This window comes from Saimiri boliviensis, chromosome 1 (assembly GCF_048565385.1).
Source record: "Saimiri boliviensis isolate mSaiBol1 chromosome 1, mSaiBol1.pri, whole genome shotgun sequence".
NCBI classification, from domain to species: Eukaryota; Metazoa; Chordata; class Mammalia; order Primates; family Cebidae; genus Saimiri; species Saimiri boliviensis.
This window is the reverse complement of record NC_133449.1, coordinates 28,350,865-28,363,481: the sequence shown is the minus strand read 5'-3', so window position 1 is coordinate 28,363,481 and position 12,617 is coordinate 28,350,865. Positions and strand designations below refer to the sequence as shown.

General features: G+C 52.0%; 1 protein-coding gene across 1 annotated transcript in view; it reads right to left on the bottom strand.

Moving 5' to 3' along the window:
* The window catches only part of PLB1 (phospholipase B1), a 140,467-nt gene that overhangs the window by 34,632 nt on the left and 93,218 nt on the right, over positions 1–12,617 (bottom strand). The window contains 8 exon segments of the mRNA XM_074394601.1: positions 4,652–4,723; positions 5,244–5,339; positions 6,407–6,511; positions 7,126–7,207; positions 8,550–8,650; positions 9,493–9,558; positions 10,168–10,248; positions 10,625–10,676. Coding sequence (XP_074250702.1) covers positions 4,652–4,723; positions 5,244–5,339; positions 6,407–6,511; positions 7,126–7,207; positions 8,550–8,650; positions 9,493–9,558; positions 10,168–10,248; positions 10,625–10,676 — 655 coding nt within the window.

Here is a 12,617-nt window from a genome sequence, read left to right as displayed (position 1 = left end):
ACAGGCAGCCGGGGGGGGCCCAGGGCTTGCTTTGTTTTTTTAAATTCCTTCTTTTCTTCCCCCCACCCCCAACTCCTATGCTCTTGTCTAATGGGCTTTTACTGTGCTTTATTGGTCTCGTTTTTATTATTGAGTTTTATTGGGCTTGTTTGTTTTTAGCTGGTTTTATTGACCACTGACCGCTTGGTGCATGCATGAGTCAGAGTGGTTTAAAGCCTGGAGTCAAGCAGATGACGTGAGAGAAAGGTTCGATTGAGCCTGACTGGCTCTCGAAGGCTGGGTTTGGAGACCCGGTAGAAGGGAGGGCCGACTGCATGGTAGCACGAGGAACCGGTCTAGTAGTTCCAGCCGTGCAAAGATGCTGTGGGCTGCCTGGGGCAGGGGACAGGCGGGGGGGGGGGGGAGTGGGCAGTGGGGGAGGCAAAGCCCAGACAGCCACCCGCCTGCCCGATGTGAGTCAGCAACGTGAGTCAGTGGCCATGGGATAAGGCCATTAACATCCTGGCTGCATCACTAGGTGTAACATTCCATGGGGAAGGAGGGGTGATTTTCTTCTCTTCTGCTGGTTGGATCAAACCAGATGTACAGTCACCACTTTGCAGGGGGACACAGTCCAAGGAGAAATACGCATGTGAGGTAGGTGTTGGCAGCCGTGTGTGCAATGAGTGGTTGGAACTGAGAAGACTCTCAGCTGGGTGGTGGCAGTCAGAGGCAGGAGGATATAATGGTGTTTCATGGGATGTCCTATGAGCTTTTCTATCCTATTCCATTCAAAAAGTGCTAGTTCTGCCTGCGCGTGGTGGTTCACACCTGTGATCCCAGCACTTTGCGAGGCCAACGTGGGAGGATTGCTTGAGCTCAGGAGTTTGAGACCAGCCTGGGCAGTAGAGTGAGACCCCATCACTATTAAAAAAAATAGTGCTGGTTCTTTACCTATACTGATTTCAGATGGTTGCAAAGCTCACCTTAAGAAAGTGTGAACATCTGGGGATGGAGACCATTAGGGCAAATACCTAATACATGCAAGGCTTAAAATCTAGATGACAGGTCGATGGGTACAGCAAACCACCACGGCACATGAATCCCTGTGTAACAAACCTGCGCATTCTGTACATGTATCCAGGAACTTAAAAATAAAAAAGCGAACATTTAATCAGAGGGCATAGGGATGCCTTGGGAGGGATGTGGTAGAATTCCATTATTCTATGAGAGATTGCATCCTCAGAAGATTAAGGCCCTCCCCACTGAGAACCTAAGGTTACATAAGTCTATTGTTTCACGGTGGGGAGGTGGGACTAGTTCACCTTTAACACACAAAGTGGTGAGGAGCTGAGCCCCTGCAGATGGGAATGGGAAGGTGGGAAGAATCCTATCAGATTCTGAGGCACTAGGAAGAATCCTATGAGATAGGGTCCCTGACATTTCACGCCTGTAGAGCTTGAAAACCCCAATAACATTGACAGAAATAGAGAACTCCTAGGGAGCAGAGAGTTTGGGAAGACAAAGAATTGTTCCCGTCTAGACATTCCTTGCTCAGAAAATTATTTTTTGAATGAATATTAAGCTTGAGATGGTGGTGGGGTCACAGCAGGATTCGATTTCGAAGTTCTGAGCATCAAAAAGATAGCAATGCCCCTTACATGTAATTCAGTATAGAAATACTGCTAAATCACAAATGATGTTTAAAGGAATTTAACAAACGCCTGCTTTTTCTCATGAGAAAAGATTGGGTGTGATAAATTAACTTATTCCAGCCCCTCTCCTGCTTGATCACACATTAATCTGCCTTTTGGGTAACCTTGTACCCTATAGAGCATCCAAGGGGAAACGTATTTCAAAGGTCGGAAATACAGGATTGGAGTTTGGGAAAGAAGAAATGAAGACACAGCCTGAGAGACTGTGGAATCTGGCACACAGGCATTTCACGGGAAATCCTGGAAATGGATAAGTCTCAGAGTGAGAGGATGTGGAGACAGAGAAGAGAAAACAGAGGCCAGGCACAGTGGCCCACACCTGTAATCCCAGCACTCTGGGAGGCTGAGGCTGGTGGATCACTTGAGTCCAGAGTTCAAAACCAGCCTGGGCAATACGGCAAGACCCTACCTCTACACCAAAACAACAACAACAACAACAACAACCACCACCACCACCACCACTCCCCCCAAATTAGTTGGGTATGGTGATACACGCCTGTAGTCTCAGCTACTTGGGAGGCTGAAGTGGGAGGATGTCTTGAGCCTAGGGCTTCAAGGCTGCAGTGAGCTATGATTGTACCACTGCACTTCCAGCCTGGGAGACAGAGCAAGATCCTGTTTCAAAAAGAGAGTAAAAAGGGAAAGATAATAGAACGGAGACATGAAAATGGAAGAATGTTTCCATTTTCAAGACTGAGAAAAGGGAGGAGGAGGACCATAAAAGGCAGTGACCAGAAGAACAGAAAAATCAAGGTGATTTAGCATCCACAAAACCCAGGAAGGAGAGGACTTCAAGGGGGAGGTGGCGACCTTTGACAAGTATTTCAGAGAGGCCAAGAAGAATGAAAGCTGCAAAAAGGACCAGGCGTTCAGCCAGCTGCCCTGGGGTTAGGAAAGGAGTGGGCAGAGAGCCCGTGGAGGCAGGAAGGGTATAGGCTCAGTCCACAGAATGGCTGTGAAAGAATTTGTCCAACTGGAAAGTACCACAGAAATCCGTGGAGTGCTGTGAAGTCGCCCTACCTGGCACGCAGAATGTCTGAGCAGTTAGACTGGGGATGGCAGAAGGGAGGAGGCTGGGAAAGCTCATGCTCACAAGCGTCTGGGCCTCCTGCCTCCCGCCCCCCACTGCGTTCTGCCCATCGCCTGTTGCGTCTATGTTTAGACACATCTAGGACAAAAATATGTGCTGCCTGGCCCCTGTCAGCTCACACTGAGATGCTGGTGGACTTTTATTATCGCTCCAAGGCACATGGGAGGGAGCAGATGGGACCCGGGGAACGCAGAATGCTCAGAATGCAGTGAAGTTGGGCTGGCCAACAGATGGACCCTTTCAGAATGGGCTCCGAGGTTGCTTAGCAACAGCCTCACCCAGGCTGGGCTTCTACTGGTTCCACGAGGCTGGATCTGCTCACCTCTGCACATTCGTGCAGTGGCTCAATCGGGCTCTGTCTAGAAGGGAGGCGCTGAGCCCACTGTGGCTTAAGATGCTGCTGGGTGGAGCAGCGTCCTTTTCGGGGGTCTCTGCCAGATCTAGGACAGAGCCCGGAAGAGGTTGCCTTGAAGCCCGTGATGACAGGCCTCCCCCTGACCCAGCGCCTAGGCTCCAACTCAGTACTCAATACATGTTGGTTGAAAGAAATTGCAAATGATGGCTGCTTTTGTTATGTAATGGAAGGGGAATGGACAGTTTGGAAAGGGTCTTCCTTGACTGATGTTCAGTATGGCTATATATGGTTAAATTACTGAAATGCCTACACTATGGCTTATTGTGGGTATTTCCGAGTCCCCAAATGCTCCCACTATCCAAGTTCCCTGGCTTCTCCCCTCGAACCCCCTCGACATCCTGCAAATAAAGAGTTTACAACTGGCACAGTAGGGGCCTCTAGGGTTTTGCTGCAGCCCTTTGCCCAGCATCTGACCGTCTGTACTGGAGGCATCCGTGTTGTACTGGTTGTTGCAGAATCTGACAATCTCCTTAGCTCCGAGCACAAGACCCAGCAACTGAGCCCTCTGCTACGATTGTCTCCACTTCTCATCCCTTCTGCCTGCCAGTCTTGTTCTCCTGATGGGGCTGATGGCACAGACTGAGCCTGAGCCCCAGACTGGGGTAGGGCAGGCAGCAGACAGGGAGCATGGATGTGAACAGGGGTGCCCCGCTCTCAGAATTCCCAGCAGACATGCGGGGGGCTGCAGGTCCGGTCCCCAGCAGGGAGGCTGGGAGAGGGTGGTGGGGCAACCCAGGAGGGAAACGCAGCCTCCTGATTGGGTCGGGCCTTCTGCTTTTACTGCTGCTGAAGGCTCTCCGGCCTTGGCCTTATTTGGTTAAAAAGCCGTAAGACGGGGCCTAGAAACAGGAGCTGGAGACAATGTGGCCGAGAACCTGCCCCACCCCAGGCCTGAAGTCAAGCTTAACAACCGCTTACGGATTCCTCCTTAAAAGGAGTCTGCAGCTGCTGGGTCCCTGCAGGCCCATCGTCGTCCCTCCTCCATCCAGCTCTGCGCTCTGCCCTTTGCTGCTGTCCTCTGTGATGCGCTCCTTGTGGAATCTCCCCCGTCCAGGCTCTCCTGTCTCCAACCACAGCTCCTGAGCCTGCCTGCTCCTGCCTGGGCCCTCTAACCCGCAGTCAGACTTTTTCATCTGCCCCAGGCACCACAGCTAAGAGAAACCTTCCTGTCATTTTCCTGGCATCCCCATTGCCTCTCTCAAGAGCCCGCTTTTCTCACGGGATGCTCTCCCAGGCCTCCTCTCCCTGCCTCTCCCATTCCCAACAGTGGCCACACTGTTGTCTCCCCTCTCCCGTCCGTTCTCACGGACTCCCCTATATATCCTCCAAATCTCCCAGCCCTCGGCAAAGGGGCAAGATGGGTACTGAGGAAGCCGTGGTGGAGGATGAAGTGGGTAGGGTGAGCTGTGTGCCCTGGTTTGTGGAGGGAGCCAGGCAGGTCCTCCCTCTTACCTGAGTGGGACAGATGATGGGGATCTCCGCTCTCAGGTCCAGGGTCTCTGTTTTGCTTCCAAGTGGTTCAAGCTGATCAGGGAAGAAAAGAGAAACACGGGTGTAGTAATTTGTTTCCGTGGAAGTGAACATTCCCTGGCAGCATCCTGCGGTGGGGAAAGCTCAGAACTTGCTTCCGGGGGGCTTGGCTCTCGCTTCTGGCTCTGCCAGTTGCCAGCCGTGGGGTTTTGGGCCAGTTGCTTAGCTTCTCGGGGAGTAGCTTCCTTGGAAACTCATAATGCTTTTCTAGCAGGGATGTGGAAAGGCTTAAATGAGATAACATGGCTTAACCTGCCTAACATGATGGCTAGCACACAGGGAGAGTTGACTGAATGTGGGGTTTTTGCCTTGCCTTTCTGTGGAGAGGTTCTTCATCAGAGTTTAAAGCTCTGAGGAGAGGGTGCCGTTGAACTTCACATTCCCAACTGCACAGACGTCTACACATGTGCCAGCCACTGCCCCCTCAGCCTCACTTGTAGGCTCCATTCTATAGGGCTGGTGCTCTGCCCTAGACTAGAACCCCAGGAAACAAGGGACACCCCACGTATTTTACCATATTTGCCCAAAGGGCTCTGGAGAGCTGGGAGTGAAATTTCTGACTTGGGTGGATGCAGTCTGGGGCGAAGAAGGACGTGTCCGGGAGCCCATTCTGAAAGAGACCGAGATACCCCCTCAAGATCCTGTGGGTTCAGAGGGAGCTGCTGCCAGCAGGCCTGGCCCCTGCACTGCCCACTCAACGCCTTCTTCCCCTGGGAGTGCTCCAGGTCACTGGCCCCTACAGCACCCACTCACCTTAAGAGAGAGGTCAGAGCAATCCCACAAAGAATAGTTTTGAGTGACCCCCAACCCCCAACCTTCCTTTTTGACCCTACAATTGCCCCTTACTTGATTAGAAAAGCGTCATAGTTATTTTTAGTCACATTCATATAATGCCCGAGGCCATGCTGTGGATGAAGGAGTGGGATCCTGGTTCCAGGGAGAGTCTTGGCTGGCCAGCTGGGGAAAGCTACTTCCCAGCTTTTGGTCTGCTGGTCCTGGTGGTCTTGGTAGGGAGAAGGGAGCAAAGCCTTGGGGAAAGCCTGTTTAGCTGGGTGCCCTGACTCCAGCCTCTTCGTCTGGAGGTGCTGGGGGTGCATAGAGCTGCTGTCCTTCCAGTTTTCCCTCCTATTAGGCGAGGCTCTTGGGATGGCGGCCCAGGGAAACAGACCTCAGTCCTTACCTGGCCCAGTCACAGATCTCTTCTGCCCTGGGTGGACACAGAGAATCCCCAGAATGCTCCCTTAGAGCTGCAGTGTTGCACACAAGAGAGACCACGTGCATGGCAGCAGACTAATCATCTGCAGCTGACCGTGTTCATGTCGGCCTCCCTGCCCCTTATTTCCTAAGTATCTTAGGAAGGACGCTTCACATCTCTGCCCCTCTGTTCCATGCGGATGATCACGCTCATCTCCAAAGGCAGGGGTGGCAATTTTTTCTGTGGGGAGCACAGTGCCTGGCACTAGTAGGTGCTCAGCAGAGCGGAGGCTGTTACAGGAGTCACAGGAGCCTTGCACAGAAGGATGCCACTTAGGTGTTCAGGGAGCCTGCACCTGCCAACACGGCCTCTGAAGACCTGGGTCTTTCCCATTTTCTACACATGCTCATGGAAGCACCTGGCATTTCTGCCTTGAATTTCCTCCTCTAAGAGAGCGCCATGGGTGAGAGCAGGGGACATACCGCCAGGACGGGAAGCTGGATGCTGCGGAAGAAGGGCTGCAGCACCACGGAGAAGTCCTCTCGCGTGTCATAGCGGCCTGACTCCACCAGCTCGCGCATGCTGCTCTGGGGACACACACAGGCTCTTCAGCACAGGCTCTGGGTGGGCCCAATGCCCACTGAGGCCAGAGCAGGGGTGGCAGGCAGCCCATCTCCCTGGATGGAGAGGCTGACTCAGCCCGTCCCTTGAGAACACAAACGCGCCTGACGGCAAGTCCCTTTCCAGAGAATTTGGAAACAGGTTGGGTCACCTATCTGTTTTGGTTGTAAGTGGACTGCTATCTCTAAAGGGCTAGGCAGGAAGTCCCAAAAGGGATAAAAACCTGGGAAGAACCTCCAGAAGCTTGGGACCTGCCTTTGGAGTGGGAGCGTGGGAGAGCGAAAGGTGGTCTCGTGGGGCATCCTGGCTACGGCCAGGAGTTGGGGTGAAGCCCTCAAGGGTAGCTGGGCCATGCGGGCTTTTCCACCTGGATCCTACTGGGATGATTCCAACCAGGATGCTTGGTTGGAATCATCCACAGTCACATGAGACAGAGAAAGGGACCCGGGGCACTCCCTGTGTCCCCGCAAACCCTGACCAGCTCTTCCTTCTCTGTGTGCCTCTCTGCTGGTGGGTCTGGGGTATGCGAAGGAGTGAGCATGGGAGAGAGGACACAGGATGGTGCCTTTCTCTGTCTTACCTGGTAGGCTTGGGTGAAGGCCTCCAGCCTGGTCAGCTCTTGGGAGTTCTCCCTCACGGTCAGAACACAGTTACACAAAACGCTGCACAAAGAGGGGAAGGCACGAGGCCCCAGAGCCCAGGCTTCTATCAGGGGCTGGTTCTGACTGCCTGGGTGCAGGGGTAGGGTGGACAGGCTCCCTCCCGCCCTGGATTAGGAGCACTCAAGCCTTGAGGCTCTGGTGCACGTGCTCAGGGGCAAGCGTCAGGCCTGACATGTGCACTGGAGAAGGCCCAGGGGAGGGAGCCTGTGTGGGAATGAGCACCCTCTCATATGAGCAGAGCACAAGCGTTGGGCTGCAGGTGCTGGGGTTGCAACCGATGATTCAGCTGAGCAAATGAATTTGGGTGAAAATTTAGTGTTTAATTAAAAAGAAAATGCATGCTCTGGTATTGGAGCTGGTATTTTGGGACCTCTGATGCTCACACCCTCAGATCTCTCCTTCATTCGCATGAGTGCCCTACTGTGTCCCCTTTGGTTTTATTTATTGTGAATTATTTCACACCCATAAAATGTACTTAATGTTAAAAGACATCCTTTTTTTTTTTTTTTTTTTTTTTTTTTTTTAGACAGAGTCACTCTGCCGCCCAGGCTGGAGTGCAGTGGTGTGGTCTTGGCTCACTGCAACCTCTGCCTTCCAAGTTCAAGCGATTCTCCTGCCTCAGTCTCCCAAGTAGCTAGGATTACAGGCACGTACCACCATGCTCAGCTAATTTTTGTATTTTTAGTAGAGACGAGGTTTCACCATGTTGGCCAGGCTGGTCTTGAACTCTTAACCTCACGTGATCTGCCCAACTTGGCCTCCCGAAATGCTGGGATTACAGGCGTGAGCCACCACGCCCAGCTTAAAAGAGAGATTTCTAAAGCACTTGGAACAATGCCTGGCACACAGGAAGTTCTATGAGATTTGCTAAGTAAATAGAGGCATAAGATACAAAGAATGAGAAAACACACAACTTTAATTTAAAGTTCCTTGTGTCCATTCTAATTCTCTTCTTCCCCTAAAGGTAACTGAGTAGTCCATACCTTTTCCTTGCTTTCTGTTATAGTTTGACCACATAGGTGTACGTCCCTAACCACCACTGCCCAAGTTCACAGCCTGGGCTAGCCTGTCTCTCCAACATGAGCCTCTGTCCCAACTTTGATCTCTCCCCTCTGTGGCTCCCTGGTATCACAGACGTTCCTGCTGGGCACCCGAGGTGGGGTAACAGGGGAGTCATGGCTCCAGCCTCCCAGAAGGGGATCATTCTGGTACAAGTCCTCTTTTGCAGACTTGGATACATGGACAGAGAAAGTCACCAAGACCCTGAGGCATCACTGCTACACATGGGCCAGACCAGGAGGTGAGGGCGTCTCCAGCCTGGGGACAGCCAGGACCTGCCTACCTGGCCCACTGTACTGGGCACTTGTCTGGGTTTTTCAGGAACACCTGCCGCATGACACTGGGGTTCAGGAAGTCCACGAGGTTGACTAGGGCTCTGGGCACCTAAGAGAAAAGCTACAGATGAGAGGGGGGCTCTGGGGTCTTCTTCCTGGGGCTGTTTCAGGGCCCTGAGGAATGGGGTCCTTTAGCAATCCAGCTTGTTCTTTCTGGAGTTGAGTTCTGGGGAGGAGTCTATACAGGGCTACCTCATAGGGCCTTCCAGGCCATACATCACACAACTCCACCGGTGCCACCCAAAGGGGCTGCAGCAGCAATGACACCCCCTGGAGTGGGCTAAGAGATCATCCCTGGTCGACCATCATGTAGTGAGCCCAGATACATTAGCCTTACCTTCAGTGAGATAGGCAACCTGTTCCCTCCAGCCCAACCTGGCCTAACTCTGCTGAGTGGGCATGAGGACTCAGCCCCCCAGGAGAGCATCTGGTGGTCAGAGTGCCCTGTCTCAGGCAGCCAGGAGAGTTTGACCTTGCCAGGGATGGTGGTGGTGGATGGGAATGTGCTTCTGGGTGGAGGACCAGACGGGCTTGCTCTAGACACACCCTGTGGCTCAGAACGCAGGGCCTAGCCTGGGGGCCACCCGGCTGCTACCACTCAAAAAGTCCCATATAGTAGCAGGGAGACATTAGAGGATTCCACCAAGGAATGTCCCAGGTGATGGTGGGGGAACATTAGCCTTCCCTTCTTCAGACCTGAAACCCTTCTGGGCTGATTCCACATAAAATAAGGTTTCCTTGGGGTTAGACCCCAATCTCTGAAAAGGGAAGGAGCCCCTGCCCCTGGCAGTCTTCTTGAGAGGAGGGGGTTCTTCTCCCATTCTCTCCCCCCTCCACCTTCACCCTCACCCTGCTTGAGCTGTCACCAGCTTGTGGGAGCCCCCCACCAACCTCTCTATGCAGGATGTCCAAGGCATTCCGGAGATGGTCAACAAAGTTGGCTGCAGAATACAGGTTCTAGAAAGAGGTAGGAAGGAGAGAGAGGAGGAGTTGGTTAGGGTGCAAGGACAGTGGGGCCGTTCTAAACTTCCCTTCTGGCTCCAGCCCGAAGGACGTGTTCCCCTCTGGCCTCCAGCTGTGGCCCGCTCTCCGTTTCAAAATCTGAGTTGAACTGACTACTTGCTTTTGTCAAAGACGGGCCAGTGGGAAGACTGGAACCTTCAGCCATAGCTTTGGTTCAGGAGCAGAAAGTTGACTCCTCCTTCCAACTGCTTAGGGTCTACAGTTTCCTCTTTCTGAATTCTCAGGAGTGATAAGAGAGAGGAGTAGAAATACCACATATTTGCCACCTGCTGCCTCATCACCTGGGACATGGAGATGGTTGGTGCCAAGAACCTGGAGGGTGGTGGGGTAAGAAGTGTGTGTGTGTGTGTGTGTGTGTGTGAGAGAGAGAGAGAGAGAGAGAGGGAGGGAGGGAGGGAGGGAGGGAGGATGTGTATATGTGCTGACACAGGTGTAGGTGGATAATCCTAGGATTGGTTGTAGGAACTGTTCTCAGAGAAGATCTCCAACACGCAGTGGGCAAGGTTAGGGACAGCAAGTCAGTCTGGACCCAGCCCCTGTTACCGAATCTGTGCAGTAGTCACATAAATCACTGCCTCCGATCAGCACTGTGATAACCTTCCAGTCTTCATGGAAATTGACTCTCTATATGGAGGGAGGAAAAGGCTTGATAATTTCCAACAAGGAAATGAAAATATCCCCGCCCTAGGAAACCCATTCAACCCTCTAAAACATCCTTGCCCACTTGAAATAATGCAATCAGCACCTCTGAACTGAAGGAATTTCAGAGGATTATTTCTAGACCACAGAATCTTAGCAACAGGAGGGGTTTGCAGTGTTACTGTACCCAGCAACACACTTCTCCCCATTGACACAATCTCCTCCATAGGACCTCTGTCGGGGGTTGTCCCACCACTGCTTGAATGCCTCTAAGAACATGGGGCTCACTGCTTTTCATGGCAGACAAACTCCATTTGGGTTAGAAAATTCATGTTTAGGAATAACCGTAAATCTGACTCACAGGGTCTTCTTTCATCTTCTGCAACAGAGCTTGGACTTGGCTCATAAGATCCCTGAGAAAGAGAGAAAACCCATCTGTCTGTTGAGGAACAGTGACCACAGTTTTCCTCCTAGAGCGCCTGAACTAGAAGCTTCGACAGTATTGTCCTCACTGCATGAGCTGTGGACATCCTGAAGCTCAGAGGCCAGGAGCTACTTGCCTCTTCCGGAAAGTTATTACAACAGATAACCATTTGAGAAGCCAATAATGCGTCTGTCCTGCAGCTGCAGTCAAACGTGCTGCCAATTATATTTGTTGCTCATGATCTCCTTTCTGAGACTCCACATGCAAAAGGGCCTTTAGGATTCCATGCTAAGAAAGCATTCATCTCTTCTGGAAGACTAGTGTAGATCCTAAAATTGGACCCATGAAACTTTTAGCCTGCTTCCTCTTTTCACTCTGGCTACTAGGAAGCTGAGTTTGATGCTTCAACATAATAACCGTAAAAATGTCGATATTGACAGAGTTGCTTCCTCTTTGTTTCCTCCAATAGCTGGGATTTCTCTCTCTTACCTGTATGTTATTTTTTCTTTTGTAAACTTATCTAAATGCTTGTTTCAGAAAGAGGTGGAGAGTCACACGTGCTCGCCACGTGCCTGGGTTATAATTTACTGAAGGTGACGAGCCTGGTGGCTCACACCTGTAATCCCAGCACTTTAGGAAGCTGAGGTGGGTGGATTGCTTGTGTCCAGGAGGTTGAGACCACCCTGGCAGCACGGTAAAACCCATCTCTACAAAAAACACAAAAAACTTAGCCAGATATGGTAGCATATGCCTGTAGTCCCAGCTACTAGGGAGGCTAAGGTGGATGGATTGCTTGAGCCTGGGAGGTGAAGTTTACGGTGAATTGAGATCATGCCATGGCACTCCAGCCTAGGTGACAGAGTGAAACCCCCAACTTAACAAAAAAATTGGCCGGGTGCAGTGGCTCACACCTGTAATCTCTGTACTTTCAGAGGCTGGTTGGGAGGATCACTTGAGGTCAGGAGTTTGAGACCCGCCTGGCCAACATGGTGAAACCCTGTCTCTATTAAAAATACAAAAATTAGCTGGGCGTGATGGTAGGAGCCTATAATCCCAGCTACTCGGGAGGCTGAGGCAGGAGAATCACTTGAACCTGGGAGGCAGAGTTTACAGTGAGCAGAGATTGTGCCACTGCGTTCCAGCCTGGGTGATGGAATGAGACTCTGTCTCAAAAAAAAAAAAATTATAATTTCTGGAAGGAATAGATTTCAGGCACCTGAGCTCCCCACTTCCACTCGTTCAGGGCCTTGTTATAGACCTGGGTGGGATGGCTCCACAGCAAGGTGACCTCCCAGGACATGGTAGTGGGACTATCTGTCCCCAGCTGTTTCTATTACCAAGAATCTTTCCAGGGTGAGTGAGTGGGTCTGGGGGCCACACCCCTCAACCAGAAAGTGTGGGCCTGAGGAAGAAGATGACGTGTGACAGAGGCTCAGCTGGCTGAGCCAGGAGCCGCACAGAACAAGAAGACGTAGGCTGCTGGGGCCTCCAGAGCCCCTTTGGAGACCCTCCCAGGAGGCTGGGCGTCTCCATTCCGTTTCCTGTTCGCTCCATAATAGGGGTAGGGAGGGGACGTGACTCGTTGCTTCAGATGCCTCGAGGGCCAGAAGGCTTGCCCCATCCATTCGGTTGGCCCTCTCTGATCTTTCTGGGGAATTGCCACTTGTGAAGTTCGGAGGAGAGTGAATCTCTCTAGCACCGCGTGCCTTGGTGAGTTTTAAATCCCGGATAAGGTTAGTCGATTTGTCCAATCATTAGAACATGCTGCACATGAAGGCGAGGCCAGGAGCTGCCCCCGTGGGGGCATCACATCTCTCCAAGGCCACAGGCTCTCTATCCTGTTACGACCTTTGTCACAGGGGCAGCAGGGAAGAGGGTGGCCTGAGCCTCACAAGTGTCCCCTTTGCACAGAGGCCAGTGCTACGATCTT